The sequence below is a fragment of the Homarus americanus genome, unplaced genomic scaffold, assembly GCF_018991925.1.
Source record: "Homarus americanus isolate GMGI-L3 unplaced genomic scaffold, GMGI_Hamer_2.0 scaffold16836, whole genome shotgun sequence".
Lineage (NCBI taxonomy): Eukaryota > Metazoa > Arthropoda > Malacostraca > Decapoda > Nephropidae > Homarus > Homarus americanus.
The window spans coordinates 181351-195925 of record NW_024720513.1 but is presented as its reverse complement, the minus strand read 5'-3'; the positions used below and the strand labels follow the sequence as shown (position 1 = coordinate 195925).

Genomic DNA, 14575 nt, shown 5'->3' with positions numbered 1-14575 from the left:
AATATTATCATGGCAATATAACCTTTATGGTGCCAGAATAACCATTAAGCGATGGTGGTGGTGGTGATGGATGGTGGATGGTGGTAGTAGTGGTGGTGGTAGAGGTGGTGGTGAGTGGTGATGGATGGTGGATGGTGGTAGTAGTGGTGGTGAGGTGGTGGTGGTGGTAGTGGGTGGAGATGGTGGTAGTAGTGGTGGTGGTAGTGGTGATGGGTGGTGGCAGTGGTGGGTGGTGGATGGTGGTAGTAGTGGTGGTGGGGTGGGTGGTGGCAGTGGTGATGGGTGGAGGATGGTGGTAGTAGTGGTGGTGGTAGTGAGTGGTGGTGGTGGCAGTGGTGATGGATGGTGGATGGTGGTAGTAGTGGTGGTGGTAGTGATGAATAGTTGATGGTGGTGATTGATTGATTCCAATGGCCCCCAGTACTAACCAAACTCAACCAAACCTACCCCCCACCCACACCCACCCACACCCACCCCACACACACACCACACACACACCCACACCCCACCACCCACACACCACAACACACCCACCCACCCACACACACCACACACCCACCCACCCCCACCCACCACACCCACCCACCCCACACACAACACACCCACCCACCCACCCACCCCACCCACCCCACACACACCACACCCCACCCACCTACCCACCCACCACACCCCACACACACACCACAACACATCCACCCACCCACACACACCACAACACACCCACCCCACCCCACCCACCCTCCACACCCCACCCACCCCACCTTAACCTGACTTACTGTAACCAACACCAATTCTTTCCTCGGCTCTTGACACTCGACCCCAACACCACACCCGTACCCCCAACACCCACACCCCAGCCACCCCAACACACACACCCCAGCCACCCCAACACCACACCTACCCCCAACACCACACCCCGGTCACCCCAACACCACACCCCGGCCACCCCAACACCGCCTTCGAGTCTTGGACAGTATTAAATCGGCCACCCCAACACCACCCCAGCCACCCCAACACCACACCCCGGCCACCCCAACACCACCCCGGCCACCCCAACACCACACCCCGGCCACCCCAACACCACACCCCACGGCCCCCCAACACCGCCTTCGAGTCTTGGACAGTATTAAATCATGTTCTGTAATAAGCCAGGCGTCTGATGGGTCAGGTCAGGTCAGGTCAGGTCAGCGACTGTGATCACCTGTCTTGCCTCAGGTGGGACAGTGGAGGGTGACGTCCAGAATCCTCGCCTTGTTGGTGACGTCCATCGTGGTTTGTTTCCGCTCCCCACGAGACGTTTGTGTTTAATGTTTGTGTATGTATGACTGTATATGTGTGTGTGTATGTATGACTGTATATGTGTTTGTGTATGTATGACTGTATATGTGTGTGTGTATGTATGACTGTATATGTGTTTGTGTATGTATGACTGTATATGTGTTTGTGTATGTATGACTGTATATGTGTTTGTGTATGTATGACTATATGTGTGTGTGTATGTATGACTGTATATGTGTTTGTGTATGTATGACTGTATATGTGTTTGTGTATGTATATATGTGTGTGAGAGAACCAGCTGTCAGACACAACCTAGGAAAAAATATTGACAAATAAACAAATAAAACAAATTAATAAAAGTCAGTGTAGCGTTACTCAACCTGTGCAGGTGAGGTGGGGGAGGAGGAGGAGGAGGGGGAGGAGGAGGAGGAAGGAGGAGGGAGGGTGAAGGGACGGAGTGGTAAGTCACCCTTTAGGGAGGGGAAGGAGGGATGAGGATAAGTAGAGAAGGAAAGAGAATAGAAGGAAAAAAAGAAGGAGGAAGAACGAAGGAGGATATATATGTTTGTTCCTGTGTTTGTTTACGTCTGTGTATTAATATCACCACCATCATTATCATCATCACCACCCCATCATCATCATCATCACCACCATCATCATCATCATCATCATCATCCACCACCATCATCATCATCATCATCATCATCATCATCATCATCACCACCATCATTATCATCATCATCACCACCATCATCATCATCATCATCATCATCATCATCATCATCATCATCATCATCAACAACACGTGTCCATATATATATACTGTTAATGAATATGATGTATTTCTTTGTGTATGAACCTCTGTCCTGCGTGGCGGTGAACAGTGATGCCACCCTCAGTGTCAAGACCTCACTGAATTACTCACAATAGGCAAACTCTACTACAAGTTTTATCAATATATTTGTTAAACTTATAAAACCTTTTCTCCTCTACAGCGGGAACAGCTGAGCTTTGAGGTCAACACAGAGGGTCTCCCGCCTGATACAGCCGCCCTCCTCGACCAGATCAAGCAGGTAGGTCTGTCTCTCTCTCTCTCTCTCTCTCTCTCTCTCTCTCTCTCTCTCTCTCTGTCTGTCTGTCTGTCTGTCTGTCTGCTCTGTCTCTGTCTGTCTGTTTGTTTGTTTGTTTGTGTCGATTTAGGAGGGAGATGGGAAGGAACTGGTTCACAAATAGGGTGGTGGACGAGTGGAACAAGCTTAGCAACTTTGTAGTAAGTGCTGGAACGCTGGAAAGTCTTAAAAGGAGGCGAGATAGATTCATGGATGATAGAGAGTGGTAGTAACTCTCGACAGCAGCTGTGTGTGTGTGTGTGTGTGTGTGCGCGCTATTATCAGTGTCTTGATTTATCCGCTATTATCATTTTCCTTCCTACTCCTCCTCCTCCAATTGTTCCTCTTTTCCTTCATTACCCCTTCTTCCTCCTTCTCTCTCACCACCTTCACTATCTCCTCTCTCATTTCCCTCCTTCTCACATCATATTCCCCCACATAAGTTTAATCTTCAGCTCGAGACCATCAAATACATTCTCTTATCTCCAGTTAAGAGGAAAAAATCACGTAAGGTTCTTTGAGAATCTGTTATCAGGTCCAAGATTAGGTCAGAGGTCAAGATAAGGTCAGAGGTCAAATATCAAGATAAGGTCAGATGTCAAGATAAGGTTAGAGGTCTCTTTTCTATAAGTGGGATTTAAGTTGAGGCTGTGTGTTTGTGTTTGTTTTTGGTGAATCCGGATTACCTGAACTCGAGACCCTGGATTCTGAAAGGATTTATGACAAGAACGCATCGATTTATACTCTGTTAAGTTGGATTTTTTATGATTATTGGGTTAGGTTAGGTTAGGTTAGGTTGAGTCTCTGGTGCAAATTGGCAGCCATTTTGGCGGCCATTAACTGGATGTCCTGGTGTAATTGAAGCCATTTAAATGCATTGTCGCATCTGCAGTTAATGGAAGGAAATATAGACTTGTGGAATAGTTAAGACGTTGTAGGTTAGGTTAGCGTTTGGTAAGGTTAGGTTAGCTTTTGGTTAGGTTAGGTTAGTGTCTGAGGGAGTTAGATTAAGGTTCATTTCGTGGATTTAACTTAAGACACAAAAGATTGATTGAAGATTAAACACCCCAGTTTATTTCACCTGAAGATTATAACCAACCTAACCTAACCTAACCAACCTAACCTTTAAGAATCTCTACGTTATGGGGGACAGGCTGGTGGTTAATATCGCGTTAACGCCTAGAGGGGATGGTTAACGCTGAAATGGGATGGTTAACGCTGAAGTGGGATGGTTAATGGGGCTAATTTGGGTTCGTTTGGGTTCATTTCGGGAATAGATTGGGTTAATTTGGGTCGAGAGTGGCAGGCTGTTGTGGTGTATGGCTGCGACCACACACACACACACACACACACACGACTCTCGCGGGTTATCGACCATTCAGGCGGGTGGCGGCTGCTGCTGTTCACTGTCATCGTTCGTTGGAGATGTTGTCGTTTCAGATGTGTATATGTGTGTGTGTGTGTGTGTGTGTGTGTGTGGTGGGTGGGTGGGTGGGTGGGTGGGTGGGTGGTTATAAATCCTTGAGAGTGATGGGTGGAAGTAATGGGTGGAGGTGGCCGGGGTCGATATGCTTGGTGGAGGAGGATGAGGGTGGAGGATGAGGGTGGAGGATGAGGGTGGAGGGTTACATCACACAGCTTATGGGCGCCACACGTCCTGTATACCCTTTGTCTGGCTGATATCTTCCTCCCCTTCTTCCCTCCCTCTTTCATTTCCTCTCTTCCATCAAACCTTCCCCTCCCTTTCTTCCACCCTCCCTCCATCCATCCCTCCATCCCTCCCTCCATCTTTCTCTCCTTCCTTCCGTCTATCCTTCCGTCTATCCTTCCGTCTGTCCTCCCGTAGACAAATTGCTTCCTGAGGGTAACTGAAGCTGGCTCTCACCTCACCCCCCTTGGTTGACAAAGAAAGATCCTTATTGATCCTTGGGGGTCAGAGGTTAAGGTAACAAGGGTCAAAAGTTCTGGCGTCAGAGGTCAATAAGGTCACATAAAAGTCAATAAGGTCATTTAGAGGTCACATGAGGTTACTAAGGTCATGTAGAGGTCATTAACTTCACATAGAGGTCATATAAGCTCACGTAGAGGTCACATGCGGTCACTAAGATCATGTAGAGGTCATTAACTTCACATAGAGGTCATATAAGCTCACGTAGAGGTCACATGAGGTCACTAAGGTCTGGTGTCTTTATCTGCAGGTGGCGGAAGATGTGCTCTATCACTGGAGGACCTTCCCGCTACACCTGCCCCCGCCCGTCGCCGTCCAACACGACTCTGCCTCCTCAGGTACGCCTTCCCAGGTCATTGTGAGTTACTACAGGTCAGTAATCCGTCAGGCAGGGTCATGTAAGAACAGTATGAGTCACTACAGGTCATTAGTCCGTCAGGTAAGGTCATGTCAGATCATTATGAGTCACTACAGGTCATCAATTCGTCAGGTAAGGTCATTGCAGGTCATTATGAGTCACTACAGGTCATCAATTCGTCAGGTAAGGTCATTGCAGGTCATTATGAGTCACTACAGGTCATTGGTCCGTTAGGTAAGGTCATATCAGATCATTATGAGTCACTACAGGTCATTTGTCCGTCAGGTGGTGTAATTCCAGGTCATTAGGTCATTATGAGCTACTATAGGTCATCAATCTGTCAGGCAAGGTCATATCAGGTCATTGTGAGTCACTACAGGTCATCAGTCTGTCAGGTAAGGTCATTATGAGTCACTACAGGTCATTGGCATATCAGGTAAGGTTCATGTCAGGTCATAGGGTCATTGAAAGTCATGTTAGGTCATCAATCCGTCAGGTAAGTATTATTATTATTATTATTATTATTATTATTATTATTATTATTATTATTATTATTATTATTAATTATTATTATTATTATTATTATTATTATTGTGTGTGTGTGTCTCAGTCGCCGTAAGAGTCAGGGTGTTGGTGTAGCTGAAGAAGAAGAAGAAGAAGAAGCATTAAGTCAGCACACGAAGACATAATACTACTTCTTCTTCTTCTTCTGTCTCTTCTTTTTCTCACAGGAAACTTCGGCGTCGTAGAGTTGGGCCAAGGAAGAGAACCAGGAAGAGGAGGAGGAGGAGGTCAACTACACTAAAATAAAACATTCATTCTTCTTCTTCTTACAGGAAACTTCGTAGGCGTTGGTAATGGAGGAACAGGTCTTGGTACCGGAGGAGGAGGAGGACCAGGAGGAGGAGGAGGAGGAGTTCGAGCCAAGCCTCTAGTACTGAGAGATGTGTTCGTCGTCCCCTCCTTCGACGAGCTGGATGCCGTGGCTGTTGACTCAAAGGGTGATCCACGCCGCTTGTCCAATCACCATCTTCACTCCATCCGTGAGAAAGGGTGAGTGTTTGGGCGCGGGGAGAGGGAGGGAGGGAGGGGTTGGTGAGAGGGAGAGGAAGTGAAGGGAAGGGGTTGGTGAGAGGTAAAGGGAAGAGGTGAGGTCGGGTTGATGAGAGGGAGGAGGAAAGGGGAAGGGAAGCTTATTGAAAGGGAAGAAAAGTAGAGAGGAAAAGAAGAGGAAGATGAGGGAGAGAGAATAGAGGCCAGGAAAGGGAAGAAGGAGGGAGGCAGAGGGAAGGAGAGAGGAAGGTGATGAAAGGGAGGAAGAAATGTGGGAAGAAAGGGTAGAAGGGGTCTTGGTGAGAGAGCGCGATACAAAGATAATAAAGAGTAATGAAGGAGAGAGAGAGAGGACAAAAAAATAAAAAAAATCGTCAGAGCGAGACATGAGAGGGACCTAGAGAGGGACACAGGTGAGGGGGACCTAGAGAGGGACACAGATGAGGGGGACCTAGAGAGGGGCACTGGTGAGGGGTACCTAGAGAGGGACACAGAGGGAGGGGCAGGTAAGAGTAGCCATCCATCATGTGCCAGGGAGGTGTGAGTATCCCAGGGCTAATCCTCAGAGGGCCGGTGTCACTAACAGCAGCTGGGGCCAAGGGCGGTACATGTCCCTAGACGACCAGCGAGGATCACGCCACACTTCCTCCTGAGACGCCTAATAATAATAATAATAATAATAATAATAATAATAATAAAAATTAACGGTTTATTGAAAGAGCTTGGCAGCCAGAAGGCTGAAAATATACAGTTACATATTTGGGGAATGGGTTTCGAATTACAAATAATATACAAGTAACATAAGTGACACAGATAAGATATATAATAACTAGATGGGGAAAAGCTCAAACTACAGTGCATTTCAACATAGTGACAGTGCAAGAAGTAGTATTTACTGGGAGTGAATACACTGGTTTATTACAAGTTATTGGTGTGTGTGTGTGTGTGTGTGGGTGTGTGTGTGTGTGTGTGTGTGTGTGTGTGTGTGTGTGTGTGTGTGTGTGTGAGACGACGACTCTGTTCTGTTTGAGGGACTGTAACCATATGGAAGATTAAGGAGTGGTCGTAGCTTCAATGATGTGACCACTAATTATGTCATAGTGCCTCCTAACTTGACCTGAACTGACCTAACCTGTGATCTAAGCGTGAATCAAAAGTACAGGTGTAACATAGAGTACAGTAGAACCTCCCCGTCCCTCCCCCGCACCTGCCTCCTCTCCCCTCCACCACACTGACAGACCTAACCTCACACGCTTGTATTGATCACCACCACTACCACACTTACACCTCTTTTGGGTGTACTCTCTCTACCAGCACTACCACACTACCTCTTCTACAAGTATTCTTTCTGGTGATGACGATGATGATGATGATGATGATGGTGATGATGGTGATAGTGGCACTGTTGTACTTCTCCCACCATTACCAACGCCCCCACTGTCACCACTCCTTCCACCACCTCTTCCTTCCACTCCTCCTCAACTTGTTCTTGTTTCTCATCCTCCATCCTCTTCTCTTCCTCCTTTTATCCTTCCACCTCATCCTCCATCCTCTTCTCTTCCTCCTTTTATCCTTCCACCTCATCCTCCATCCTCTTCTCTTCCTCCTTTTATCCTTCCTCCTCCTCCTCCTACATTATCACATATACACTCAGGTCCTCACCCTGCTGTCGTCTCCCTCACACATAAACGGTGATATTTTGCTCCTGTGTGGTACCTTGTATAGTATGTCCTCCTGGCCAGTGTGTGTGTGTGTGTGTTGGCCAGGGTGTGTCCTCCTGGCCAGTGTGTGTGTGTGTGTGTGTGTGTGTGTGTTGGCCAGGGTGTGTCCTCCTGGCCAGTGTGTGTGTGTGTGTGTGTGTGTGTCTGCACAGGTGGCTCCTGGCCAGTGTGTGTGTGTGTGTGTGTGGTGTCTGGCCAGGTCTCCCACAGTGTGTGTGTGTGTGTTGGCCAGGCCCACAGTGTGTGTGTGTGTGTGTGTGTGTGTGTCTCAATAGGTGTCCCCTGGCCAGTGTGTGTGTGTGTGTGTGTGTGTGTTGGCCAGGGTGTGTCCTCCTGGCCAGTGTGTGTGTGTGTGTGTGTGTGTGTGTTGGCCAGGGTGTGTCCTCCTGGCCAGGGTGTGTCCTCCTGGCCAGTGTGTGTGTGTGTGTGTGTCTTGGCCAGGGTGTGTCCTCCTGGCCAGTGTTAAGGCGCAAGATAACTGCTGATGTTTACTGTTATTTTTATTGGCTTGAACAGGTAGTGGGTTTAGTTATGGCACATATAGGTAGTGGGGTTAGTTATAGCTCAAACAGGTAGTGGGGTAAATTATGGCACACAATTAATGAGGTTTATTGTGATGCATTAAAGAAACACTTTATAGATACATATTATTATTATTATTATTACTATTATTATTACTACATATTATTATTATTATTTTTATTATTATTATTATTATTATTGTTATGATGGTGTGTGTAGAGGAAGAAGTAATAATGGTGTTTATTTATGGCGGTGGCGAGTACGAGAACAACTGATAAATAATGATCTTCTGGACGATGGCAGTTGTAGCGTAAAACATTATAAAACTATACGTAGCTGTATTATTTTTGCTTTGCATGCTCCTCCATACCAGCCGTTGTGACATACGTACATACATATTATTGTCCATGCCGGAGTCTCTCTATTTTAACCACCTATATTATTATTCCTGTCTTCTACTTTGATCGAGCAAGACTCATGCATTTGAACTTTTAGCAACTTGTGCAATATAACTGCATCTCACTCTAGGTCTCTCGTAATTGAACCAGATTGATGTTTTATCTAAATTCCATCAAGATTTTAGTATTGAAAAAAAAGTTGTATTGCAAACTATATAAAAAGATGGTTTATCTTGTCCTTTAAAAATTTAACTTTTATCCAAAATTCTTAATTACTAATATAAGCATGTTGTGTGTTCTGCTGACTGACCATTTTCTTACTAATATATGATATGTTCTCTTGGATTATTGACTTTGCAGTAAGTGTCACCTCTGGTCATTTTTAATTACTGATTATTCCCACCTAGTGTTACCTGTAAATATTATCTCATTAATACTCAACACCTGGAGAGTTATGGAAGACATAGCCAGATCTCCCCCTTAAGCAGGCTTCTGAAGCATTAATTAACTGTGAATGAATGTTTGTCAGTTTTTAAAATAAGCTCAGTGGCCATTTTATAAAGTTGACCAGTCAGAGGATACCTCAGGCATCAGAGGGACCTCCTGATTGGCCCCTTTAAGTACTCGGCCAGTTAATGGTCACCTCTGAAGCCAGGGACTCTTCCTGATTGGCCAGTTCATATGGAACTTATTATTACTTAATAGATCTTCAAAAATAATCACTCAATTTGCTTTATATCCCAGTCAAATTAATTTCTTGAAGCTTTCACTAGTTTAATCTTTTTTTAAACAAAATTACCAATATAACACAGTTCAAGTTTACAGTGGCTCACTCCTCTAGTAACTGTAACACAACTTGTAGACAAATAATAAGAGAAAACCTGTCTGTGTCTTAGTTCCTGGTGTTGATGTGGTGGAAAGCCCTCTCTCAACCCTCCTCCCATTCCCCCCCCAGCTACACCTTGATAGCTGCGGCCCTCCATCTACCTTCCCGCCCCCCACCTATACAAATGTAAGGTACACCCGTAATGTTCTCTCCACAGCACACCTCACTTAAAAGTATTAGCCCTCCCCTCCCAAACTCGAGGCTCTACGAAGCTCTTGTTCATGTGTGTGAGATTTGTCTGGGGTACACTTTGTCTGTACTGATGTTGCTAGTTTGTCCCCCTCCCTCCACCCCTTGTGAGGTACCCCTGCTTGGTAAGAGCAGGGGTACCCACATAAATGGTATGGCACCTTGACACACATGCCCGGTACTAATTTTTAGTACTTACACTTGGTACTGACCCCTGATACCAGCACTTGGTACATAAGCTTGGTACTAATTCTTAGTACTGATCTACTGGTGCTAATACCTGGTACTGGTGTGCTGGTATTGTGCCTTTGGTACTGATGCTTGGTGCTAATGTGATGGTATCATTCCTTGCTACTATGCTTTGTACCAACACTTGGTAATACCACTTGGTACTTACATCTGGTACTAATGATTGGTACTAACACTTGGTACTAATGGTTGGTACTGAAGCCTGGTACTAATACCTGGTACTAATGCTTGGTACTAATGCCTGGTACTAACGCTTGGTACTAACCCCCTTTGGTAAGGTTGCATCGGGACAGTCAAGGGAAGCGCCGCCGCCTCAACGATTACCAACTGGAAACTCTGCGACGCTCCGGGTACCGTACTGCTTGTCCTGTTGTCACCCTTCTCACCCTAGTGTCTCTTAGTCATCCTTGTGTCGCTCTTGTCACCTTATTGTCGCTCTAGTCAAAGCCATACTCTGGCTTCTCTACCCTCATGCCATCCTTATTTGGCTCTTTCTCCCCTTGTATCATCCTAGCATGATTCCTTGGTCCTTGTGCAGCCTAGTACAGTACGGTTCATTTTTTATCTCGTCACCAAAGCATGGCTCATTCACCCCTATGTTGTCCCTCGTGGGCTCTCACACACACTTGTGCCACCCCCGAGTGGCTTCCTCACCTTATGGAAGGCATACTATGGCTCCTTTACCTCCCCTAGTGTGTTGCATCTCTCAGGCTGATGTCACCCGTCAATGACTTTTGTTGACCCAAAATGGTTCTTTCACCCTTATATCATCCTGTTGTGGTTTTCCTTCTTTTGTGTTTCCCTCATACTCATGTTACCTTGATGTGGCGCCCTCAACCTTATTTCACACAAGTATGGCTCTCACCTTAACTTGGCCCTCTCACTGTTCAGTCATCCCAAATTGGAACTCCAACTTTCCTTGTGCCTTCTTCTCACCTTCTGTGGCTCTCTCACTCTTTTACTATCTCACCCAGACTCTCCCTCAGTGTTAAAGCCTCTCCCTTAACTCTTCCCTCTACCCCGCTGAGCCTTCCATCACCTGCCTCGGCCTCCACTTCACTCTTGTTTGGTGCTAGAAACTTTCTATCAACTACTCTTATTCCAGCATCCCGGAGTCTGTGCAGGGAGTGTCCAGTGCCCCTGTGTCGCCTCTTGTGGGATAACGTCCCTCTTTATGTGGCTGGACCTGTCCCTCCACACCCAACCCAACCCAACTAACTTCTCCAACCCAACCAACCCAACCCAACCCAACCCAACCCAACCCAACCCAACCCAACCCAACCCAACCAACCCAATCCCAACCCAACCAACCCAAACCAAACCAAACTAAACCAAACCAAACCAAACCAAACCAAACCAAACCAAACCAAACCAAACCAAACCAAACCAAACCAAACCAAACCAAACCAAACCAAACCAAACCAAACCAAACCAAACCAAACCAAACCAACTTAACCTAACCTACCCTATTAGAAACAAACAGTCCTCCTGCCCTCTTATGTGACTATGAATTTCGTCTTTGTGTTCCAATGTCCTGTGCTCTCTTCCCTGCCCAGTCAGTACCAGTGACTATGATAGTTAATATTTTGAAGGAAGTCCACACAACTGGTTCTTGTTATTTTCTTGTGCACACTGTGATGCTGAAATGATGGACTTTGTGTCCCATAGATGGAGTTGGCAATATACAGGGCATGGATCTTGTCTCTCATTGGCCCATACTGTTGGTTGATTGGACAAGAGTTAAGAGACTTTGATGCTGATTGGCTGAAGCTCATATAACTCATTACAGTACTGTATACTACTGACACCTGAATGATTAAATCACCAAATAAAACTACTGTGCACTCGCTTCAAAAGGTATCTTTACGGAGAGGTCTGATGAATTTTAAAATGAACACCACAACTCCTGCTGTTTCGGGAAGGTTATACAAAATCCTTCGTCCACTGTGTCATAATTATTGTCTCACAAAATAGTAAAAATACTTTTTGGAGTGTGTATACATAGATAAGCTCAAGAATATTAATCCAACCTAAGCCAAGTCAATATAACATGACCTCATTAATTGGTGTAAGAGTTTATGTGTAAAGTAGATGACACAGTGCAGGGAGTGAATCTATTCCAGATATGAGTTGGAGAGCAAGTTCATGTCCATGCATATTACAGAGAACATTTTCATGTTAAGGTTATGTGTGCACCGAGTTCTCTGGGATCTGAGACTTAACTTATATTTGGTGTGATTACCACAATCATACCATTTCCCCATTTTGCTTTTATTAGTTCTACTTGATGTCATGTCATGTAGGTATATTCCCTCTGTGTGGGTCCACGTGTCTCATCATAAATCCCTTCTTAAGTTTGAGTGGGTTTGTCAGCATTAAATCACGCGTGTGCCCGAGGACTTATAATCTGTGCTGTGGTAACCCTCGATCATTTAACACAGCTCTTTTGAACTTCCTAATACTGGTACTGGCTGGACGGTGTGGTGCTTTCCAGATGCATTTTCCCACAAGTTCTGAGTTATCAAGCAATTGGGGTGATGGGTAACTCAGGAGATATTTCCCTTGACAACAAACATGGCTTATTCAGGAGTAGCGTCACACACCTGCAGAAAGAAGGATGAAGTGTTTCTCACTCAGTTCCATTTAATGTTGGAAACTGATGTTCTACTGAGGCCACATTTGTTGTGAGAGGAGAATGGAAAATGTGATCTGTTCGTGTCAGTTGTGAGTCATGTCCCGCTTCATACTCCTAACACTCCCAGGCTGGGAACATTGTGTCCTGCAGTCAGTAGATGGAATGTTGCTACTTCTTTACTAAGTCAAGAGTTCCTAGCAAGGATAGTCTCCATGTTGATCTGCTATCAAGGGCAGTGCCCATGTTGAGCTCATAGCAGGGATAGTGCTGAGTAAGTTAGGCTTTTGGGTTATTGGTGGTGTTGCTTCCCAGCTCTTACTGTTGCATGGCAAGGGAAAGAAGGTTTGCATGATGGCCCACACGTGGGGAGAACCACGGCTCCAGACCTTAAGATGCCTGAACCAGAAGCTGCGGCCACTGTGTTAGGTTGTGGTCAACGTGCAGGATTTGATTTTGGTTTTATTCTTGAATATAAAGATGGCAGAAGACACAAGACATCATGAAAATGTCATACATTGTCTTACAGTAATATATAAGTGTTCAGTAATTGTTCTTGACATTCAAATGTTTTTCAGTTAATTTCTTTCAAGATTACTCTTCATTAACCATTAAGAATAATAACAGGGCATTATTATTACTGTAATATGCATTTGAAATAACTTTCATTATTATAACTGGAATTATTAGCCATGTAACATTCAACAACAGAAATACAGTAATATTGCACATGAGAGTACTGTACTGTACTGTACTGTACTGTACTGTACTGTACTGTACTGTACTGTACTGTACTGTACTGTACAAAAAGATACATTGCCAGACTTTGCCACATTAAAATCAAGTCCCGGGATTTTCCACTTTGATCAGCATTGCCAGACTGTGACCATCATGGGCTACAGATTTATGACTTTAACAACCTGTGTTTATTTGGTGGATACATTAGTATATTGTATTGGGAAACATGCAAGACACGGGCAATGTTGACATGATTCCTGGCATGTGTTGCACCTCTGTGTTGGAGTAGTAGTGTGATAGTAACTGTGTAGTGTTATTATGGGGGGTGAATTTCCCTGAAGAATCTGGTAAGTGTCAAGACTGAGATCAAGTTACAGTCCTTTAAACTTATCTTATTATTGTTTTGATAGATAAAAACTCTGTTATCAGTGTGTTAGTGTTTAAAGGTGCTCCCACAGACAGTTACATGTAATTGATTTGTGTTCTGATTGTCCTAAAGATGCACCCACAAACAGCCATAATTAAATTACCGGTACATCTTGTTTGTCTTTTGTACCAATTTAGCTCCGTAATTATTATCCAGTACTGTACAGTGTAAACCACAGTGACTCCAGCACTTATAGGTTAATATTATTTTTTATAGTCAGTGACGTCCACAAGACTACCGAGGACAGTACCAGTCTGTGAACATTGTCTTGTCTTCACAGTTATAATGTTTGTTGTCCCAGGTTTATTATTTGTTTATTACATATTTTTTTTAACATCACAGATTTACTTACATATGCATGTACGTATGGACTTATGTGGTCAGATAACACATGCATGACTACCCTCACACACACCTACCTATAGAGATGTGTACATCAGTCTCATAGTAAAGTTTAGGATCAATATAACACTGTGTACTGTACCAGTAGTGTCACAGGTCATAGACAGTAACCCTCTGTACCTCACATGCTACAACTTGAGCAGCGCACCAGAGGGCCACAGGTGGGCGTGGTAGGTTCCTGCCTGATGACAACACATTGCATGACAATTATATCCATGGCCATTATCCATGGGGTTGCATGCTGTTACCCATATGCCTGGCTAAACCCTTTTCAGTGCTTCAGGGGCATGATGGATGCCTGGTGTTGTGGGGCGGGGGGGTCATGGATGGCTCTCCCCTCAATGTCACACTTTCATAGCTATTGTTCACACTACACTACTGTACTGTACTTAGTCTTGTCAGGAATTATTTACATGAAATATGTTAAGTTTATATCAATATCAGTCAAAAGTGTTGTACTGTATAATCATTATGAACTTTTTTAAGAACAATTTATTGTAAAGAAGTACAGTACATATCATGTTTTTGTATTAGACTACTGTACTGTGCTGTAATAAGTAAATCTTATTTACTACAGGTAATTGCTGTAACTTGGTGAGATATTTCTTGTGCAGTTAATCAATAGGAATTCTTAGAGGTCAATAAATAAGAATAAAAAGGATAGT

At 44.6% G+C, this 14575-nt stretch overlaps 1 protein-coding gene across 1 annotated transcript in view; it reads left to right on the top strand.

Moving 5' to 3' along the window:
* Positions 1-2255: 2255 nt before the first annotated feature.
* Positions 2256-14575, top strand: part of LOC121860561 — a gene marked incomplete at its 5' end in the record, with an annotated part of 32435 nt that continues 20115 nt past the window's right edge. The window contains 4 exons of the mRNA XM_042357734.1: positions 2256-2351; positions 4586-4673; positions 5530-5746; positions 9990-10061. Of these exons, the coding sequence (XP_042213668.1) occupies positions 2256-2351; positions 4586-4673; positions 5530-5746; positions 9990-10061 (473 nt within the window). The remainder of the gene's footprint in view (positions 2352-4585; positions 4674-5529; positions 5747-9989; positions 10062-14575) is intronic.